The 23,934-nt window shown below is 40.2% G+C and overlaps 1 protein-coding gene across 2 annotated transcripts; it reads right to left on the reverse strand.

Annotated features, from left to right (window-relative positions):
* Positions 1 to 17,621: 17,621 nt before the first annotated feature.
* On the reverse strand, positions 17,622 to 22,726 carry LOC143211637 (THAP domain-containing protein 5-like). Of its 2 annotated transcripts, XM_076429470.1 has the most exons (5): positions 22,332 to 22,726; positions 22,143 to 22,213; positions 21,795 to 22,021; positions 21,615 to 21,728; positions 17,622 to 21,431 (listed from the first exon to the last, which is right to left on the reverse strand). In XM_076429470.1, exons 2-5 carry the CDS (start codon positions 22,202 to 22,204, stop codon positions 21,196 to 21,198), a joined length of 639 nt encoding a protein of 212 aa, XP_076285585.1. In that variant the 5' UTR covers positions 22,205 to 22,213; positions 22,332 to 22,726; the 3' UTR covers positions 17,622 to 21,195. The 2 variants fall into 2 exon arrangements, with proteins under 2 accessions (XP_076285585.1, XP_076285594.1); XM_076429479.1 differs by having other exon boundaries at positions 22,143 to 22,726.
* Positions 22,727 to 23,934: the final 1,208 nt, after the last annotated feature.

Raw genomic sequence — 23,934 nt, forward strand, 5'->3', positions numbered from 1 at the left:
AATGCAGGATGGCCGAGTGTAGGGATGCAAAACCGTTACGCGATCGACGGTTATGATGTCCCGAGAGAAGGACACTTGCGGATCGCCGAAAGAATAACAACCGACAGGTGAATGCCCTAGCGAGCGTGCGAAAGAGCGAGTGTGCGAATGCGTGAGAGAGAGAGAATGTGTTGGGCGATCGGCCTATATATACAAGATAGGTCGCGGCCGCGGCAGAGAGAAAACAGCGAGCATCGCGAGTCCGAGAGTCTCGTAGAGAGAGAGAGAGAGTAAGAGTGAGAAGTGAGAGTTTAGCGAGTGAGGGAGAGTGAGAGTGAATGAGCCACAAGTCTGTGTAGCCAAACGATTAAAATATATATATATCCACCGATACCGCGTAGGATTATTATCTTGACCGATAAAACCGTCCAAATCCCTACAATAATATGTACTCATTCTTCATCATCATATGATTTAAAAAGTTCACGCGGTATATCGGATCGTCCGACGATCGTAGTGATATATCTGTAGAAACAGTTGACGAGCGGTCGCATCATGCTGAAGCATACGCACAGCACGGGCGTGCACGTATAGGCAAAATTAAATGTAGTAGTAGCTGGAGTTTTTCGCAAATCTCTCAAAAACTAAGGCTGAGCGGCGGTTACATGTATAGGAAAAAGTTGTTCAGAATCTTCACCCTGACAACATATTAAAAAATCATCGAAATCGGTGAGGTGGGACCTTTTATGCACAATTACCCATTTTCTCAACATTTGTCACAATTCTGGTTTACGGGACCAAAAAAATTTCATGGTCGAAAAATAAGGTCCACCCTAATGTTGCATATACGTAAATTACGAGAAGGAGTAAAGAGTGCTTAACGTCGAAGAAGAAAATCCGGGTAACTAAAACTTAATATGTACTACATTCCACGTTATTAGAATAATTGTAGTTTAATTATGATACATTTTTTTAAATTGATATAATTATATCAACATTTTTTATTTACACCTAAAAACGCCACTGTCTCGGAAGGAAATGGACATTCGAGAGAAGCAATGAAATTAGAGCATCATTGCGAAAAAAGATGAGTTTGCAATAACCTCAATATACATTTTATGAAATTCTATTATAATTATAGTTATGACTTTATTTTTTAATAAATAAACTTGTGTATGCTAGTATAAAATCAATTTATATATATTATACAATTTATTTTATTATTTGTTTGACAACTAATAAATCTACAAATTGTTTCATAAACTAAAAAATACTTCCTGCATTTTCGTATTCTCCAATTAGTCCAAATAAATACCATAAATCTATTCTCATATACCAATTTTTATTAATGCAATTATGATAGTAACAAAACGTTTCTATTTAAAATGAATACATATTTTGAACATAGTTTTTACATTTTTAATTTTTTGGAAAGTTAAAAAATGTAATTAAAAAAGAAATGAAAAATAAAAATAAAAAAAATTCCCGCTGTACGGGGACTCGAAGGCTAGCTCCAGATTGCGATTCATACGCTCGACGACGGCTCTCGACAGCCTTTCAGTTTCGTTTCCGTGTAAAGCAATACAACGTGGCAACATGGCAAGTGCTAAAAATAGATTGTGGCTGGCGCAAGTGCACAAGCAGCACACACGGATATAGTAAAGGTACGCTGGTGAGTGTAGCGCGCGGGCGCGTTGCTAACACGATACGGTGTCTTCTGCACCGACGAAATGCCGTCGGTGGCCTCCTGTTTTTCACTCCAGTCAGAATATATCCTAGAGGGCGTAAGAGAAATATTCGAGCGACACAGATGTACTAACAGCACAGACGAGATATAGGAATAGACCTGACACCTAGTCACCGACGAGATGCTATTAAAGATGCCAGCCCCTGTGCTATCCAGCGAGCCCGGTAACCGGGCGCAACGGGCGCGGGGATAACGTGAAAGTTACAGTGATCTGATATACCACAGCGCTAAAAGTTCCACAATCGACGAGATATTCGTCAAGTTGAAGAAGAATGATATAGTAGAATGCTGACATTACCTATTCTGCAATTGCCTTATAATACTATATATAATTCTCTTATTGCATTCTTATTTTCCTTATTATCACCATTGTAATAATTGTTTACAATATAATCGATAGTTTATAGATGTTGGAAAAATGGAAGTAATTACTACGTAATATTCTACAAATGTATTGGAATTTAAAAGTAATTTGAACATTATTGCGTTATATATAAAATAATGATTCTTAAAAAATATTTTGTTATGTTGTGTAATGACAAAATTCAATCGTTCTTATTAAGATCCTTAGTAGGAAACAGAAAATTAATTTTTTTACTTATTTATCCCATACTTGTAATGCTCGACAGCATTATTGACTGCAATTATTAAAGTAGAGGTAGTAACAAGATAAAAGTATTAACTAATTAAACTAATTTTCGACGGCTCCTATCCATACAATGTTATTTAGAGGCAGTATTTCGTACGAAGATATCTAAAAAAATAATTCTATTTGACTCTATACGAATATTTCTTGCACCATATATGACGCTATTTAAAAAGTGCGTGTAACATTATTTTATTTCATTCTGAACTGAACCACTTCCTGAAACATGATTCATTTATGAGTACATTGTGCGACGAGGCGAAGAGCTAGCAGACGAAGTCGAAGTCGAAATCTTAAAAGAATAAGGACTTCCCGCGTCTCTTTTTTTCCCGACGCTGTCCTTCATTGTGTCCGAAACTTGCGTCGCTCATTGCATAAGCAAATATCATCGGAATTATATAATTTTGGTATCATTTTCATAAAAAGAAACAAAATTCACCAAATATGTTAAGGAAAATCCTATAAAAAAGTAATGATAAATAATTAAGCTTTGTTGTTTGATTAGTAGTCTCACACCGATATACCCGACCCGACCCGTATCATGTTACAATGTTTCACTCCATTCCACGGCGACCGAAGCCCTCGAGCTTCACTTCCCTTTCCTCCGTTCGTCATCATAGAATAGTGTTTCCTGAAAATTGAATGTCTCTGGCCAGACTTGAGTTTTCGACATTTATAGCAAGCTTGCTATAATCTTATCTTATTTGTCAAAATTTAGTTTTCTATTTAAAATATTTTGTTGTTAAAACTCATTAATAGTTTTAAATAGTACTTGAAATATTGAAAATGATATTGGAATATTGGAATATTACAATTTGGAATGAAGGGCCTAGCCGGACGTGGTAGTCCTTCGAATTATTTAAACAGCCGTTGTGCCATTCAATTTTCGGTAAATTTTCCCCATTTACTTTGCATTAATTTAATCATATAATTGCATTTAATTGAAATTGATATTTGAGATTTTTTCCCGATTTTTTGGTTCAAAATGTTAATTAAGCAAAGTGAAAAACACGCAAAAATTCGACAAATGCAGGTTTTTTAGAGAAATTGAAAAATAGCATTGATCATATTTTTAGACTATCAACATATGTAACAGAACTTTTTTTACGACAGCTCGTAAACGACAAAGAGGGACTGGGGTACGAGGCAGCCGACACAGTTCAAAAGGCTGCGTACCGATTACATCAATGCACATTATTGCACATAGGAAAGTTTTTTATTTTTCAATCTTTTTTTACGGAATTACCAACGTATTTGTGAGATCCTTCTAATTAAAATGAGCCTAAATACGGCATAATTTGAGCCATATTTACTTATTTAAAGTGTGATCATAATTACCTAATATAGGTTATTATAATAGGTCATTCAATATAATATATTTATAATTATAAATAATTTAGGGATGTGCGGGGCGCTCGATGTTCGGGTTCGAGTCGGGTCGGGTCGCAGAAAGTCCGGCGGTCCATCGATTCGACTTCGAATTCGTCGGGCGGGTACGAAAAGAATCGAACAAGTTCGGGCGGACGAGTTATTGCGTTATCCGAGATTCAAATACTCTGCGTTCTTATGACATAGATAATGGTAATAATGGTTTTCTTTCTTTACTTATAACGTGATTTTTAATATACTCGGTTTTTTTATAACTACATTAGGTATATTCGCCAAACACGTGCCTGCTCTTTATATGTATTAAAGCTTGAATAATGCACGTTTAATGTGAAAACTTAAAAGACAATATATCTAGCTTTTTAACGAATTTTTTCCGTATGAACTTAGATATGTATCGATAATATCATTAAAATATCCTTACGGAAGTTATACAATACACCTAGAAGATTACAATATGGTAAAGTATGGCAATAATTCAATGACTCCAAGAAAAATGGAAAACTTAATGACTCCGAGAAAAATAAAGAACTTACTGACTCTGAGGAAAATGAAAAATTTAATAACTCTCAGTTAATAAGCTGTCTTCAATACCTCTTAAAAATGCAATTAATCGCATGTAGGGATTGATCAGGTGTTTCTCTCTATATTAAAAAATATTTAAAAATCCTTTGACAAATCTGTTTTGTGGCGTCAGGATACTGCTGTCGATATTCCATCACAGTTTGTATAGTATATATTATTTCTCCTCTTTGTTTCTATATAAAATTTTATTATGATCCTCCATTAGTTTAACGCCCCGTTCAGCGGTATCATTGACCACCTTCAGTCTATGTTTCAGTCAGACTACTTATTATTCATAATAACTTCTTTTTCCGATATTATAACTGTTTTTCTTTTGTAGATTGGAGCATATTAATGAATTTATTTATAAGAGAGTAGAGAGACTTCCAGGATTGCAAAATATTCATTTACTCATTTCTCGATAATACAAACACGGGGTTTTTCACTACTCAAAAACGCTAGATAAAACATCGATCTAGGGCGCTATCTGCCTCAAAAGTCCTATTTTTTCGTTTACGAGGCGTAATTTGCATTATTCGGCAGCATGTAGCTATGAAAATAGCTATACATATGCGCAGTTGTATGCTTCCGAATAATGCAAATTACGCCCCTTAATATCTCTGTCAGTTATGTATGTATGAAAAATCTCTTCAAACAAAAGTTGTAGTATATAAGGAGGTGGATATAGTATCAGAGAAAAAAAATTTTTTCAAAGTCATTATTTCAAGTTTTCAAGGTCACGGATCTTTTTTCTATCAACAACTGTTTATGTTATATATGGATTCTTAAAGAGAAAAAAGACAAATTCAACGATATATCATAACGTCTATTTATGTCAAGATTTAAAAAATTCAAAATTTTCAAATTCGCTGCACCTCATTTTCCCATGATCCAATCGGCCCCAACATTTTTCCAGATCATTTTCTCAACATTTGTTACAATTCTGGTTTACGGGACCAAAAAATTTCATGGTCGAAAAATAAAGTCCAGCCTAATGTACATATACGTAAATTACGAGAAGCAGTAAAGGGTGCTTAACGTCGAAGAAGAAAATCCTGGTAATTAAAACTTAATATGTACTACATTCTACGTTATTAGGATAATTGTAGTTTAATTATGATACATTTTATAAGCAATGAAATTAGAGCATCATTGCGAAAAAAGATGAGTTTACAATAACCTCAATATTTTATGAAATTCTATTATAATTATAGTTATGACTTTATTTTTTTATTATAGGAAGACAGAAGATCAAATAAACTTGTGTATGCTAGTATAAAATCAATTTATATATATTATACAATTTATTTTATTATTTGTTTGACAACTAATAAATCTACAAATTGTTTCATAAACTAAAAAATACTTCCTGCATTTTCGTATTCTCCAATCAGTCCAAATAAATACCATCAACCTGTTCTCGATCATATACCTATAGGTATAATGAGGTATTAATATATTTTTATTAATGCAATTATGACAGTAACAAAACGTTTCTATTTTAAATGAATACATATTTTGAACATAGTTTTTATATTTTTAATTTTTTGGAAGGTTAAGAAATGTAATTAAAAAAGTAATGAAAAATAAAAATAAAAAAAAATCCCCGCTGCACGGGGACCCGAATGCTAGCTCCAGATTGCCATTCATACGCTCGACGGCTCGACAGCCGAATTTCAGTTTCGTTTCCGCCGTAAAGCAATACAACATGGCAACATGGCAAGTGCTAAAAATAGATTGTGGCTGGCATAAGCGCACAAGCAGCGCACACGGATATAGTAAAGGTACGCTGGTGAGTGTAGCGCGCGGGCGCGTTGCTAACACGATACATACAGTGTCTTCTGCACCGACGAAATGCCGTCGGTGGTCTCCTGTTTCTCACTCCAGTCAGAATATATCCTAGAGGGCGTAAGAGAACACCGAAAAATTTTAGGCTCGCCAACTCCCGTAAGGCTGGCAGTCTTTAATAGTATCTCGTCGGTGACCTAATGCATTTTGGTGTCCGTCTGTATCGGTGCGCTAACGCCCCATTTCCGTCGGTATCGGTGTGCTAACGCCCCGTTACCATTCAGTGTCAACACCCAATGTTACCGATAGAACACAATTTTTGAGCATTTATTAGCACGAATAAAAAATTTTATACTCCATTCGCATTATGTGTATTTAATATGATTCTTAAATTGAAAAATTTTATTTTTTACGCCTTCCTAATGTGTTCGTTTTTATAGTTTTCTTATTACATTTCGATATACAGTAGTGAACAAAAATTTAAAGACACTCTAAAAAAGACGATAACTGTTTCAATATTGTACTACGCGCTTTGAAATTTTTTGTGAAAGCTAGAGCAATTGGTTTACTATAGGTTGTGAAAAGAAATTTTTTTAAATGTTGCATTTTCAACTTTTTTATGTGGGCCTATACTGAAAATTTAAAAAACATGTTCTGTAGATCTGCGTGACTCAAACATATTTTGAAAATTTCGTCAAGATCGGTCGACGTTGCAATGAGCTACAAACGTTTAAGGGTGGTAAAAATTGCAGATTTTCACGATTTTCGGCCTCTAACTGCAATAAATCTAAGGATTCTTACATCTTTCAATGCCTGTCGTTCTTATTAGCGTATTCGCTCTCTTTACGGCGAACGGGCAGAAGAGAGCCTCTTCGCGATTGCACGCATCCGATAATTTTCGGATGTATTGAAAACTCATAATCGGACAACGTTGCGTACTTTAGACTTGACAACGCTGTAGACATATCGTTCGCAGATATTTTTGCTACGAAAAAGGTCATTCATTGGGTTTTATTATATTATTGTGCAAACACCATAGGGCCTCCTGGTTACATTTGGCCCCGGCTACCCTATCCTGGCTACGGGCCCCGCGCTGGATTAATCCGGCACTGGTTGTAGAAGTTTTACCAGTCGAACCCGATTCGTATTGGTTCTAGTTTTCGAATTCACCGTTCTTAAAGCGTAGAGGACGCTAAAATCAGTGGCATTTTAAGGTGTCGGTACTTCAGATTCCTATGGACACCAAGTCCCATAAGGTGTCAGGTCTATTCCTATATCTCGTCTGTGGTAGGACCACCGACGAGATATAGGAATAGACCTGACACCCAATGCATTTTGGTGTCCGTCGGTATTGGGTTCCTAGCACCCCATTTCCTATATCTCGTCTGTGCTAACACCCCGTTACCATTCAGTGTCAACACCTGTCAACATCTCTATACATAGAATTAGAGAGATGTATTATTCTTATTTCTAGGGGCACAATATTTATAGCCGGGTTAATAGCAAATTATGGATATAATTTAAAGAAAATTATTGCTATCACTGGCATTTTAAGGTGTCGGTACTTCAGATTCCTATGGACACCAAGTCCCATAAGGTGTCAGGTCTATTCCTATATCTCGTCTGTGGTAGGACACTGATATATACATACTATGGATACGAGATTCCCATAAGGGTGTAGATCCGTTTTTGACCTCGAAATTAGTTTGAGCTCCGTCCAGTAGGGGGGCTGGGTACATGTTCTACCGTTGAATCGTCGAGACTGTCGAGAGCACGGTGCTCCGTGGTCGAGAGGCACAGCAGCGCCAACGAGAGACCATCTCGGCGGAGACAGCAGTAACTGTATCAATAAATGTTGCCGGTAAGTCAGGCTTCATACGCAAACGTGAAGTCACTATACGGCTGACGATGATGCTGCGTTGGTGTGCTCGAGTGAGAGTGTGTAGCACAGCTCACCGCTCGGGAAGCGTGTACGTGTGCCTAGGCGGATTGCAAGGGTTCAGTTCCAGACGTTATTCGTCTCGCTAATGCACATTTGAGACCCCTACGTAGTCACAATCGCTAGATAAAAGATCAATCTAGGGCGCGAGCTAATAAAAGTGGCCTACTTTTGCGCTTTCGAGGCGTAATTTACATTATTCGGCAGCATGATGTCTGCTCGGGAGGCTCTGTAAGCAGGCGTGAAAGCCGGATCGCGCGGCGCACTCACACACTCACCGCTCGGGCAGCGTGTACGTGTGCCTAGGCGGATTCATGCAAGGTTTCGGGATGCTTCAAACCATTTCCCGTCCTCCGCTGCATTCTGCACTAGAGAAGCATAGAGCACTATGGCCGTCACGGAGAGCGAGACGCGCGGGAGGCGCAGGCCTCGAAAATGTGTTGAACGGTGCCGGGGTTGCCGACCACTGTTTCAAACAGTTTCTCGTCCTCTGTTGCATCCTCCGCCGTATCTTCTGCCGCATTATAAATTATTATTCTTATTTCCTATATGTTATAAAAATTGAAACAATTATTTTATCAAAAAATTCGTAGGTTGGAACGGAAGTTCGTAGCGTTTTGAAATCAAAATTCAAAGATGATTTTTAAAGACTACTTTTCTTTTCAAAGATTAAAAGATAATATAATGATAATATATAATATTTAAATATATATTTCTGACGCGCGCAGGGGAAGAGCAGGGAAAGGGAAGTGTGGTTAATTAAAATGTACCCAGTCTATATAATTTATTTCTTTTTATTAATAATTAAAATAAAAATTCTATGGTGGCTGTAGCCTCCTCGGTCCCGCGTCCGCGGCCTCCGCCGCACGTTACACCGCGTCTGTGCAGCTTCTTGAAAACCTCCTTCCTCGCCTTCTGCATTAGTTTTTAATAATAATATAAAAATAACATAGGAGTCCTAGTTGGGACCAGGGATTGAAAACTGTTATCAACCGAAATTATGTTACCTACTGTTACGAGAATATTGGTTCTGGCTGGAGAACCGATATTATTTCGGTTCTATAATTTTTATTTTTCGCTTCTGGATTGCGGTCATATATACAATGAGGTACCATATATACAATTAGGCTGTTTTCACCTCCTCAACACGCGTGTCAATAGTTTTCCACATCACCCATGAGGTACTATTGTAGATGCGTTTTTTTTTGTCAGTGGTATCCCCTTTAGGCCTATTCCACTGTGTCGCACACTGCAACATTTCTCGAGGTCGGTAAGCTTCTGGATCACATACGATCCCTGAGCCATATTATTTTATAACTTTACAATTGTGCAGTGCCAGCTGATGGAATCAGTGGTACTGCACTTGTAAGCGGACCTTGACGTCGGACAGTTTAAACTTTTTTTTTCTTTACAATTGCGCAGTGCCAGCTGATGGAATCAGTGGTACTGCACTTGTAAGCGGACCTTGACGTCGGACAGTTTAAACTTTTTTTTTCTTTACAATTGTGCAGTGCCAGCTGATGGAATCAGTGGTACTGCACTTGTAAGCGGACCTTGACGTCGGACAGTTTAAACTTTTTTTTTCTTTACAATTGTGCAGTGCCAGCTGATGGAATCAGTGGTACTGCACTTGTAAGCGGACCTTGACGTCGGACAGTTTAAACTTTTTTTTCTTTACAATTGTGCAGTGCCAGCTGATGGAATCAGTGGTACTGCACTTGTAAGCGGACCTCGACGTCGGACAGTTTAAACTTTTTTTTTCTTTACAATTGTGAAGTGCCAGCTGATGGAATCAGTGGTACTGCACTTGTAAGCGGACCTCGACGGCGGACGGTTGGACCTCGACGTTGGACAGTTGCAACTTTTGCAATTTTTTCTGTTTTCTTTCTTGCTAACTCTGCTCTGTAGTCTAGGATACGCTGAGGCTCTCTAGGCTGCAAGTCTCTTTGGTGTCTGCTGTCGACAATTTCGGGCAGCATACAATCTAAATAAAACTCCGACAATTTTGGCTCCATTTTACGTTGCCAAAATTCGTCGTCTCTATCAACTCGAATTGACTTTATCCCTTTTCTTGTCCACACAGCAAATAGGCAGTATTTTCTGCCTGTTATGTGCAATTGTCCTTGCACTTGGTAGTAGTACCGGTGTGTTTTGCGCATTGCGCTACCCGTACTATCTGTAAATATTTCCTTGACGGCTTGTACTGTATGTATTGCCTCTTCTGGCGTTACATTTTCCGCAGTTATCGGGCACTTTATTTCAACAATGCCATCATCATCGATCACACCATCCGGTGATGCTCCCAAATAGGGTATCGATGCATCGATGAAAATGCCGCATTTTTCGATGTTTATACCCTCCTTTGCCATTAATTCTATGCGAGCAATATCTTCGTGGTCCCGTCCGTACCTTACGGGAGCAACATTGTCTAGACACTTTGGGAAGAGCACTGTCTTTACCAGTTTCCCACACAGCCTTGATTTTAGCCGGATGCACACTGCGCCAAAGTTTGACGCTGTCAAAAGTTTTGACCTCAACTCCTTCCAGAGGGGGCTCTCGCGCTGTTTAGTGGTATCCTGCTGGATCTGTTCTCTATTTTGCTGCCAAGCCGTTAGCTGTTCCATATGCTCTTTCAGGTGAAGGTCATATATCGGTTGTTCCATGTCTGGCTTTGTTGCATTCGGTCCCTAATCGGAATCCTGGACTGCACGGAACTGCTGATATGTCCTTTTTCTGTCACTCTTCGTTTGGGCATTTTTCAATCCTTCCTTTTTTCGTCGTGTCTCCATGTTCTCCAAAACTTGTGAGGGCACACTTCCAAACGATTTATGCAGGCGAGACAATACCTCTTTTGTATTGTACTGGATCACAGCAGCGGCAACTCTTCCGTTGTAGGATCCTCTTTGGCCGAGATCGAGTCTCTTTCCGCCAGTGCCCTTGGCGATGATGATACTCTCCACCATGTTGTTGTTGTTCTGACAGAGAAGGCTCCCAGAGTGCGACGCCAGCGACCGGAAGATTTCCATTATCCGTTGAAACACTCCCATTCTTGTTAACTCGGGAACACCGTTGACTTCTCCTTCTTTCAGAGTTCCATGGCAGAAATATCTGTCGCAGTGTGTGTGTTGTCCGAAAACGTGGTTGGGCACATTCATGATGTCTCTAAACAAGCGTTCGATTTTCTGGTTTGTTGGCACATTCTCATTCGACCTGTATTCAGCAGCTTTCGTAACTCCCGTGCGCGGCCGCGTAATATTATTTTCTACTAATTGCCTGCAGTAGCCGGCCTCAGTCTTCTTCGCAACATCTTTCAGCTTGTTACATAAGTTGCGCAACAAATGGTTTGTGCACTCGATCTTCTTTACGGTGATCCGTGAAGATCTGTATGGATCGCAGTCCAAAATTTTCTTATGCACACTGCTGTCGCCGTCAGCAATCAGTCTTGAGTACACTAATCCGCGTTTTTCCACGCTGGTCTTGAAACCTTCTGCGATGGGGTCGTACTCCATTCTTGTCGATGTTTGGTTTCTGCCCCAATTTTTATAGCATTTGTGTTGCGGCGCTTCTTTTTCCTGTTTCGCCGCAATATAGCAAATGCGGCACTCTCGATTCCTCACTCCGTAGAATATCACCTTCTGGGTATATTTGCCAATTATCACGCCGACACCAGACTTCGAGTTGAACTTTCCTGTTCGGTACGACCTCTTCAACCAGGTCCCGTCAGCCACGACGTCAGTGTATGCATTTCCATCTGGTAGGACATCGCCTCTTTCTATGGCTAGCATTATTTCTTCTGCAGCCGCTTCCTTCATTTCGTCTTCCGCAAGAGCTTCCAATTTCACCACGACCCTGTCGTGAGCTTTACGGTATTGGCGCTTCGTCATAGAGAGGACGTTCATGGCTGCGAGAAATTCCTCCATTTGTGCGTATCCGCCTCCGGTGGTTATTGTTCCGGCGACTGCACCTAGGTTGATGTCTATAGTATTAACACGCTGGCTATGGACTACGCCTGTGAACTTGCACACCTCACATTTTAAAACCAGGGTCGTCTTCAGACCCGATCTCGTCGTACGTTTGATGAGACGCCTCGTACATTTGAATGTCGACTTATGTTCTTCTATCTGCTCTTGTATCTGATCGAAGAAGTAGTCTGTATCAACGATGCTGTTGGTGGCAGTGTATGTCTGCATGTCGCGATCTGTCCTCTCTTCAGCATCTTCTGCCATGTTGAGTCCACTAGATGCCGGCGCTGCATTTCCTTCTTCGACTTCTTCGATTTCCATCTCTTCAAATTCGATGGCTTCTTCGGGCATTCCCACGAAGATGGTGTCGCACACCATTTCCTTTTCCAGTGCACTTGATGCCGCTGCTGCATTCCTTTCTTCGTCATCTTGGGCCATTGTCACGAAAGACGCCGGCGCTGTATTTCCTTCTTCGACTTCTTCGATTTCCATCTCTTCAAATTCGATGGCTTCTTCGGGCATTCCCACGAAGATGGTGTCGCACACCATTTCCTTTTCCAGTGCACTTGATGCCGGTGCTGCATTCCTTTCTTCGTCATCTTGGGCCATTGCCACGAAAGACGCAGGCGCTCCATTTCCCTCAGTCTTCGCTAACTGCCGCTTTCTGCAAACGGAATACAAAAAAACGGTGTTGGGACAAAACAAAAAAATTTGGTGGCTACACACAACAGAACTTTCGTGAAAGAATTATGAAAAATAAACAAGGGGTGCATTCACTTGTTAGTGGTGTCACGCCGATATACCTGAACGGCCGTCGGATTGCCCGGCCGCGTTTATTGCACCACTTGGCCACGGCGACTGAGGCATTGGTCGCCCTGGCAGAAAGTCATTCGAAGGATTTACTCGAGAACTTTCCACGAATAATTTTACGAAAAAACCACTTTATTCGTAATTTCTATTTCAATAGATATATTTTAATGAAAATCGGATATTGTAATGAAAAGCCCACTAATTATTAATTTATTTTCAAAAAGAGTCTTAGAGTTTTGTCGCGGGGTGTATAAGCAGCTCCGCAATGTGTAATAAACAGAAATTACAATAATTCCAAATTGTGCTATATTTTCGTCCCGGAGTGTAGCTCATTGCAACGTCGACCAATTTTGACGAAATTTTCAGAATATGTTCAATTGACGCAGATCTACAAAACGTATTTGTTAAATTTTCAATATAGGCCCACATAAAGAAGTTGTAAAATGCAACTTTTAATATTTTTCCTACAATTCCGATCAGTTTCTATATTTGAAAACAATTTTTTTCTCATCCTGAAGTAAACTAATTGATCTAGCTTCCAAAAACAGTTCAAATCATATAGTACATTATTAGAAAAGCTATCGTCTTTTATACAGCACTGTATTTCATCAAAATCGATGTGATGTAACCTTTTACGCGCAATTGCCAATACATTTTGCAAAACTTGCCATTGATTGAATGATAGAAAGAAATTACTTTAAAAATATTCTTTTCAAAATTTCATCGGGGCCGCTTGTTTGCCGGTTGTCGTAAAACTGTTTGATTTTGCTGAAAAATATCTGTTTTGGCTTATAATAATAGCAAGTAAAGCTCGTTTAAACAATTTTAGAAATAGATAAAAAGATTGCTAGTTTGGCTTAGGAAAACGGGGTTTTGTCCCGCGGCCCGTGATGTCCCTGGCGGTCCTCATCTGGTGGTGTCAATCGCTATTGAGCGAGAACAACCTTCGAGGAGCCCGTGTTTAGAAAAAAGACGGACCTCGAGCGTGACTGCAATAGTAATAAAAAAACATCTGGCATACCAGTTGTACCCGAGTGAAAATGTAGGATAAATGGACACAAGCGTCCAACATTTCAAAAGAAATTATGGAAAAGATTTGGTTTCTTCACATACAGTTACTCGGAAAAATATTCGGACGCTCTAAAAAAGACGAGAACCTTTTTAATATTGCACTATACAATTTGAACTTTTTTGGGAAGCTAGAGCAATTAGTTTACTGCAGGATGAGAAAAAAATTATTTTCAAAAATAGCAACTGATCGTAATTGTAGAAAAAATACTGAAAGTTGCATTTTACAACTTGTTTATGTGGGCCTATATTGAAAATTTAACAAATATGTTTTGTAGATCTGTGCCAATTGAACATATTCTGAAGATTTCATCAAAATCGGTCAATGTTGCAATGAGCTACAAACATTTCAATGCCTGTCGTTTTTTCCCGCATCAACCGATTCCGATGACACTTTCACGGTACATATAATTGTATATGCACTGTATATACTTTTACTTTCAATAACCAAATCGCCGATGGTGCCTGCGAAAAGTGATAGATGTGGCATGGAATGACCCGTAACGTTTTACGCCAATACATTTTGCAAAACTGTCGTCGAAAATAACTCTAACAATGTTCAGGTAGCAAGAAAAGTAATATTTCCTTCCTACCTGCAGAATGACCGCGATGAATGTTTCCGTAGATGCCTGTTAGCATTTGGCACGCAGATGTTTTATGACCGAAAGTCCATTACGGTAAAGGGCGTACTACCAGTAAAACGGGACAGACCGGGCCTTTGCAGTAATCCCTTGACTAAAGTTTTTACGACATGAAGAAAGTCGTTCGGAAAAATTTTTATTGTGTGTCGACATCCAAGAACTTTCGAAATGAGATAGAGCGATGATTTTTTTCGTTAAAGCTGAAACATTGCAGAAAATGGGGAAAATAGAGAGATAATGGCACAAATGTTTTGCTACCTTTAGAAAATTCATTAAACTTGCACAATTTGAGGAAAATTGTGGTCTATCCAATACCACGCGCGGAATTATTATACATTATTATAAATGTGTGTATCGATTATACACTTACTTAAATCGTAAATGCTGTCTTCTCCTGCTAAGTCTTTTCGTCGACAGGCGAAGTTTCCTTGACGTTGTGCTGTTCTTCAATTTACGCCACGCCGCCGTTCGTCCCTCAGTTTCCGTTGAATTTGCAGAATTCATTGTCTCTCTCTCTCTCTCTCTCTCACACTGTACACTACTCTCGCCCAACTTCAATCACACAAATCACACACAATCGCTCAACTTCAATCACACAAACCACACACAATCGCGTCAACAATATTCAACACTCGTTGCATATACGCGTCGAATATCGCGCTGTTCAAATCTACGAATAACACGGGAAAGCGTTCACGTGCGAACGCATCCCTATACATCCGAAAACTAGAAAACAACGACACCACTCGACATAACTCGACTGAACTCGACCCACACAAACCCCTTTCCCCTCTGCCTCCACATGTACCACGAGGTCACTCGAGATCTCGGGTCCGCTCGAGAGCTTGAGCCTGCCGCACGGTGGGTAAAAGTGACTTGCCTTGCTTCAAAAAGGAATAACTTTCGATAGAAATGAGGTAGAGCGATGAATTTTTTTTTAAATTAAAGCTGAAACTTTGCAGAATATGGGAAAAATAGGGATATTACGGTGCGAACGGTTTTTAACCTTGAGAAAGTTCGTTAAACTTTCACAAGGTTAAAAACCGTTCGTACCGTAATCTCCCTATTTTTCCCATATTCTGCAAAGTTTCAGCTTTAATTTAAAAAAAAATTCATCGCTCTACCTCATTTCTATCGAAAGTTATTCCTTTTTGAAGCAAGGTAAGTCACTTTTACCCACCGTGTGCCGCACTGATGAACAGTGACTCCCACTAATATTATAAACACCATAATTTTTTTCTAATATTGGACTCTGTGTGCGATTTGAACTTCTTTGGGAAGCTAGAGCAATTAGTTTACTACACGATATCAAAATAAATTTTTTCAAAAATTGCATTTGGTCGGCATTGTAAAGAAAATACTAAAAGTTGAATTTTACAACTTTTTTATGCAGGCCTATATTGAAATTTAAAAAAATACGTTTTGTAGATCTGTGTCAATTATATACACTGTGAAAGTGTCATAGAAACCGGTTGATGCGGGAAAAAACGACAGGCAGTTAAAGATGAAAGAATCCTTACACTCCGCGACAAAACGATAAGAGTGCAGGTACTTGAAATTCCGATATTTTCCCGCCGCGCCGGTAAGAGTTCCCCCACCATACACCGTACCTCCCACCACTGCAAATCTGTGCAAATCTCACCACTGACCATGAGGGACGGAGAAACGTAGCAGTGGCTGCATCGTCAGATCGTCATTCTGATCTTGACCGTCAGCAAAGTAAGTAGTATCAAACCTCTTCCTTCCAATCCAGAATATCTGGCCTATAGTTTTTGTTTATTTTTTATTATTTCTTCATTCCTGTTGTGTTGCTAGTCAGATATTTTGGATATTCATTGTGCGTGTATTAATTTTTTTTATTAATTTGTTTTATTTCACACTTTAGATGGAAAACTTTGCGAAGTTGAACATTGTGAGCCCACCGCTATCGCCGACAGCGCAGGAGGACGTGGAAGGGTCGCGCCGTGCAAGGGCGGCAATGGAGGCCGCCTTGAGCGAAGCCCGCGAATCCGCGGCCCGTCTTGTAGAAAGACAAGACGAGGTCCGTCAATATTCGCTGCGATTGGCGACTCGAGACCGGGAGGCCCGCGAGCTCGCGTCCCGGCAAGGGGGCGTACAAGTAGCGACGACCGCGGTGACAGTTATGGGGGGTACGCCACCCGTCGCAGCAGGCTCAGGCCCACCCCAGGGACCACCGCCCGCCTCGGCAGCAGACACGCTTCTGGTGAGTAACAGAAATTATGATAATTTTGCATAAAAGCACGTTGCACCTCGCCGAATTTCAATGAAATGTTAATACAGTAAACTCCCGATATTTGTCGACGACCGCGTATGCTGTCCCTCTGTACGTTCGATTTTCTTTTAAATTCTCGGCGCGGTCATAAAAAAATAATATCGATATGTTGTCCGTGCAGACTACAGGCTGTTTGACAAGAATCGCGTCTTTACTGTATGTTGGAAAACTCAGCATTCTGAGCAACATCGGCGAGGTGCAACCTCTTATGCGCTATCACCGAAATCACATATGTATGTTGCAACCCGGGACTGAAAAGGTTCTGAAAGTAACTGTTTCAAACTGTTGTACATACATCGGTTCCGGTACTCGGAACAGTTACGTAGAACCGCAATGATGTTACGAACTGTTACGAGAATATCAATTCTGGCTTACATATCTGTATCGGTTACGGTAACGGTTCTGGAGAACCGATATTATTTCGGTTCTGTAATTATTATTTTCCACTTCTGCATTTCGGTTCCCCCGGTTTCGGGTCTGTATTCTGTATTGTGTTCGTCCTTATATATTCATTATTCAAGTAGTTCTTTATTGTTGTTCATAATTTAAACAATTTTTAAATGAATAAATTTTTATTATCTGTGTTGTCAATAACAATTTATTGTTGAAACAATTGTTTAAAGAAATCAAGTTTCATATTGTATAGAAATTAGTTTCTTTCTTCATTGTTTGCATTATCATTTCCATTAAATTTTCCATTAAATTTTCCACAAAATTTTAAAAATTTATTCATTTCAAATTGTTTATATTATGAATAACAATAAAGAACTACTTCAATAATGAATGTATAAGGCCGAACACAATACAGAATACAGAAGCGAAACCGGGGTAACCGAAATGCAGAAGCGAAAAATAACAATTATAGCACCGAAGTAATATCGGTTCTCCAGAACCGTTATCGTAACCGATATATGCAAGCCAGAACCGATATTTTCGTAACAGTTACAAAATCGTTTCGGTTCTTTATAACTGTTTCGAAAACCAGAACCGATATGACAACAGTTTTCATTCCCTGGTCCCAACTAGGCCTGCTATGTTATTTTCATTATCATTAATTTTGTTTGTTATGCGTTGCAGAAAAAGCTACAGAAGCAAATTAGAAAGGAGAAGAAATCCCGTGAGCTCGCGGCCCGGCGAGCGGCAGCAGAAGCCGCGGTGGCCACGGCAGCGGCCCCGGTCGCGGCCACGGCAGCGGCTCCGGTCGCGGCCACAGTCGCAGCCCCGGCCCAATCAAGTTACAGGGCAGTTCCGCCACCCGCCTCAACATTCGTGGCAGGACCGTCACAAAGACCTGCACTGCCTGCGCCCGCCCCCCGCGGCGTCCCGGAAGGAGACCCGCTTTGGGTGAGTAACAGAAATGATGATAATTGTGCATAAAAGGTTGCACCTTGCCGAATTTCAAATACAGTAAAGAGTTGGTAAAAGTTGTCAGATGCCTACCCACACTCCACCAACATGCTGTCCCTCTGTACGTTCGGCTTTCTTTTAAACTCTCGGCGCGTTCATAAAAAAATAATATCGATATGTTGTCCGTGCAGACTACAGGCTGTTTGACAAGAATCGCGTCTTTACTGTATGTTGGAAAACTCAGCATTCTGAGCAACATCGGCGAGGTGCAACTTCTTATGCGCTATCACCGAAATCACATATGTTGTTATTAATATGTGATTCATATGTTGTTGTTATCCACAATTTATTGTTGAAACATTATTACGGAAATGATAATGCAAACAATAAATATAGAAACAGATTTCTGTACAATATGAAAATTGATTTCTTTAAACAATTGTTTCACCAATGAATTATTATTGAGATGATAATGTGAATGATGCATGTAGAGACGACAGGTAATAAAAAATTATTCATTAAAAAATTGTTTAAAGTGTTAATAACAATGAAGAAATACTTGAATAATGAATGTATAAGGACGAACACAATACAGAATACAGAATACAGACCAGAAATCGGAGGAACCGAAATGCAGAAGCGGAAAATAATAATTATAGAACTGAAATAATATCGGTTCTCCAGAACCGTTACCATAACCAATACATGTATATGAGCCACAACCGACATTCTCGTAACAGTTTACAACATCGTTTCGGTTTTTCATAACTGTTTCGAGAACCAGAACCGATATGATAACAGTTTTCAATCCCTGGTCCCAACTAGGTCTTCTATGTTACTTTTACAATATTATCATTAATTTTTTTATATGTTGCAGACATATTTAATGGATATTCATTATAAGAAGGCAAGGAGGGAGTATTACCGGACGCTTAGAAGTGAACGCGGGGCAGCTACCGGCGGACACCCGTATGGCCGACGAGGCGGCCGAGGAGGCGGCCGTGGAGGCGGCCGTGGAGGCGGCCGTGGAGGCGGCCAGAGCGGCGGCCAGGCCCACGGCGACCAAGTGCCGCCGTATTGTTTTTATTTTAATCAATAAATCATAAAATATATGTATTTATGTATGTATGTTTATTCTTGTTCCCTTACGGGTTACAAGGTGATCCCGTTTCCTTCCCTCTCCCACTCTCTCTCGCTCTCTCTCTTGTATTTTAATTATTAATAAAAATAAATAAATTATATAGGATGGGTACATTTTAATTAATCACACTACCCTTTGCATTCCCCTGCTCTTCCCCTGCGCGCGTTAGAAGTATATATTTGTATAAATGCTACGAACTTCCGTTCCAACCTACGAATTTTTTGATAAAATAATTGTTTCAATTTTTATAACATATAGAAAATAAGAATAATAATTTATAATGCGGCAGAAGGGATACGGCGGAGGATGCAACGGAGCACGAGAAACTGTTTGAAACAGTGGTCGGCAACCCCGGCACCGTTCAACACATTTTCGAGGACTGCGCCTCCCGCGCGTCTCGCTCTCCGTGACGGCCATAGTGCTCTATGCTATCTCTAGTGCAGAATGCAGCGGAGGACGGGAAATGGTTTGAAGCATCCCGAAACCTTGCATGAATCCGCCTAGGCACACGTACACGCTGCCCGAGCGGTGAGTGTGTGAGTGCGCCGCGCGGTCCGGCTTTCACGCCTGCTTACAGAGCCTCCCGAGCAGACATCATGCTGCCGAATAATGTAAATTACGCCTCGAAAACGCAAAAGTAGGCCACTTTTATTAGCTCGCGCCCTAGATTGATCTTTTATCTAGCGATTGTGACTACGTAGGGGTCTCAAATGTGCATTAGCGAGACGAATAACGTCTGGAACTGAACCCTTGCAATCCGCCTAGGCACACGTACACGCTTCCCGAGCGGTGAGCTGTGCTACACACTCTCACTCGAGCACACCAACGCAGCATCATCGTCAGCCGTATAGTGACTTCACGTTTGCGTATGAAGTCTGACTTACCGGCAACACTTCTCAACCCCCGGTTTATCGATACAGTGATTGAATTGCTTGGTGACCGAATGACAAGAACCAGACTTCAGCGCTCGTAGCGGAAAAATGCCGGAGTTGTAGTTTCAGAGAACCGTCCCTTCTGAGTGTATGCTTCGGCCACCGACGTCGGTGCTTCGGCTCTAGACGAACGGTCGGTTTAAATACGTTTGTTTTAACATAATAAACGTTGCATCGACATTGTATGTGTCCCCGACAGGGCGCGAGATTATCACCGTTTCTATAAGGATCCCAGTTCTCTCGATATTTAAGAAAATGTGTGTCTCTTGACAGTGGCAGCACTATCGCGCCGCCCAATGCTTCTCGCGGCTCCGCTACATGCTGCCGAATAATGCAAATTACGCCTCGAAAAAGCAAAAGTAGGCCACTTTTATTAGCTCGCTCCCTAGATTGATCTTTTATCTAGCGATTGTAACTACGTAGGGGCTCCAAATGTGCATTAGCGAGACGGATACCGTCTGGAGCCGGACCCTTGCAATCTCGTGTACGTATACAGTGTCTAGCGGTGTGTGAGTGTGCCACCACACTCTCGCTCGAGCCGGATCTACACCCATAAGCCAGCCGTACAGCGGTTGAAACAAATTGAAGAGGTTTTCAGTGGCTTTACGCAATACCTTGCAATATAATACCGAGCAATATATTGCGAGTATACGTTCGTAAACTCGAAATGTTTTAATACGTAATTTGAATTATAACAAATACAACTAATTAAATTATCCCGTCTGAATCTCCGTCTGAGATCAAACACGTCTTTTCGTTTTTGTACGTCGAACCGGAATGACAAAGAAATCGCATATTACAAATATGAATAACGAAATCGATAAACATAATAACAGATATCGAATCGTCGCGTCGTTACAGTTACTAACGTCGTGACATTCAACGGAATTCTCGCCGCTCAGAGATGGCATCTCCCTACAATATGCACTATCAGGCAGAAGTCTATTTTCCTTTAGTCCTTGTAGCACATCTTGTAAAGAGTGTACCTTTTTTTCAGTCGTGTGACCTGTTGCTTCAGTAATCTTTTCTCCTGTATCGTGGACTGCAATCTTTTTCGCATATCACCTAATTTCTTCATCGTACTTCGTGGTGTATTGCAGTAACGATGATCATGCAGTGCTATGTGTTGACACTCCTCCCTTACATCTGCAGTTTTTGATGTGCATGGTGAAGAGAAATCTTTATTAACTGCAATGGGAAATATTGTTCAGTACTGTAGACAAATTTTAATCCACAAATAGTAACATTATATGCCACTTTTAATATGTTAAAGTAAGTTTTTGCTTTATGAATAAGAAAAATTGGAAGAGCCAATTTCATTTATAGATTAAAATGGGATACTCTGTATATTTGAAACTTATTTCAACTTACATGTCTGGTTGCTGGTTATAGGTGAATGATCGCTGGTTATAGGTGGATTATTGCATTCTACAACAATCATCGGTTCTGGGACTTCTTCTATTGTTGCCAGAACACCATTATTATCTGAAAAGAAACAAGTATATATTACATACTTTGCAACCCTTTATTAACAAAGACAAAGTGTCTTACCTCTACCATTACTTTCCCTTAAGATATTCCTCTGTGGTTCACATGTTGACTTTTTCGGTAAAATCGTGGGCACACTTCCAGGCTTTAAACGTTTTCTATTATAGTATATCGCGATGCTGTCTTCAGGAAAATGATCAGAACAGATGTAACTACTGTTTGTAGGCATCCATCCTTCCCGACCTATTTCTTTGACCCACTGTTTACACAATGCTTCATCTCGAGGAAAGCTATGCAAAATCATATGAGAATTAAAAAAACAGTAAACAAAAAGAATTGAGTAATAAAATAAATGAGTAAAAAATTAATTTGACTACTAAATTGGAAAGAGCTTAGGTTATCTTTACATACCCGTGTAATGACGTTTTTGTTTTATTGTTGCTTAACTTTCCGCAAACTAAGCATTTACCCATGGTACCTAACTACAATAAAACATAGCATGATCAGATTCACATACAGCTACTAAGCTGGCCATAATAGTTTCCTCGCTATTTATCATACTTTTATTTCTAATATTCAATTTAAATGATGTTAACATACCTGGTAACTCCGAAAGTTCACTAAATATCAAATATGCACGACAAACAGTACATAAATACACGCTTGCTCCAAACGCTTGCTCCAAACCACGCTATAAACCAAAATGGTTGAAAATGGTCGTTCTCTCCAGTTCTCTCCCTAACGCGCTACTACATTGCGAACAACGCCACCTGAAGAGTGGCAAAGTGTAGAGCTCCGCGGGGGTGAAGAGGAGTACGGGGGGATGTAGTACACCGGTCAGAAACTACGCAGCGCTGGCATGTAAAGCCACTGAAAACCTCTTCAATTTGTTTCACGGTATCTCGTATCCATAGTATATATATCAGTGATGTAGGAGCTGTTCCAGGCTAAACATGATGTGGAGACAAAAGCGGCACGGCCAATCCCCGGGCGTGAGCACTCTCATATACTCTCTGCTCTTGTATAGATTCTGGGCGATAAGCATACGCACGCAAAAACTGCAGCGACACCAACGCCGCCTGTGTTCCGGGGGCGCAACATAGTGGTTGAAATATTTCCATTACAGCTTACACCCCAGGTACCCCGGTACCCCGTGGGCATCGTTTAAGGCAGTGGTCCCCAACCCCCGGTCCGCGGACCGGTACCGGTCAGAGGGTGTAAGCTGTAATGGAAATATTTCAACCACTATGTTGCGCCCCCGGAACATAGGCGGCGTTGGTGTCGCTGCAGTTTTTGCGTGCGTATGCCTATCGCCCAGAAGCTATACGAGAGTCATTCTTTGCGATACATATACCAAAATTTTCGATGGTTTTATAAGATCGTCGGTGGGCCAATCGGCTAAAGAGTTGGACTACCAAGCGGTAGACCGAGGTTCGAATCCTGTTGGGGTAAACAGTTTTTTTCCAACCGTCTACCGCTTTTTATCTATACAGGGTGTCCCAAAACAAGTGAAAATCCCGAAAGGGGGTGGTTCCTGAGACCATTCTAAGAGACATTTTCCTTTGCACCAAAGTCAACTGCGGCTTTGTTTAGGAGTTATTAACGAAAAACACGGACCAATCAGAGCGCGCCCTGGGCTGTTATTTTGCCCTAAAAAGATCGAGTGGTTTACTCTCCCGTGAGAAACGTTCCCGTCGCGAGGAATGCCCAGTTCCTTTCATCACGTGGTACCCTGGCATCGTTCGTGGCTATCGCAGGCAGTGTCGCCAGAAAGCAGGGAGTGTCGACTCCTATGTTAAAAACTGGCAACGAATTTAGTTGCTACCGATGATTTTAGGTGTGGTGGCAGCACAGTACTTACAACGTATATGTGTGTGGTGATCACACACACCTGACTCACACATAGTCAACCTCTTGTGTACGTGTAATCGTATTCATGTATTCATCGCTAGCTATTGAATATGAATGGTTATGAATTTGTTAGAAAAATTAATTTGTAATAAAACATATTTATTCATGAAACACATACATAGTACATATACATAGTAAACATATACATAGTAAATTTTACAATAATAATAATATAAATATACATAAAAATTATAATAATAAATATACATAAAAAAATTATAATAATAAATATACATATAATAATACAATACAATATACGTATTTATAATATTTTATAAAATACTTATTCTAA

The sequence above is a fragment of the Lasioglossum baleicum genome, chromosome 1 (genome assembly GCF_051020765.1).
Source record: "Lasioglossum baleicum chromosome 1, iyLasBale1, whole genome shotgun sequence".
Lineage (NCBI taxonomy): Eukaryota > Metazoa > Arthropoda > Insecta > Hymenoptera > Halictidae > Lasioglossum > Lasioglossum baleicum.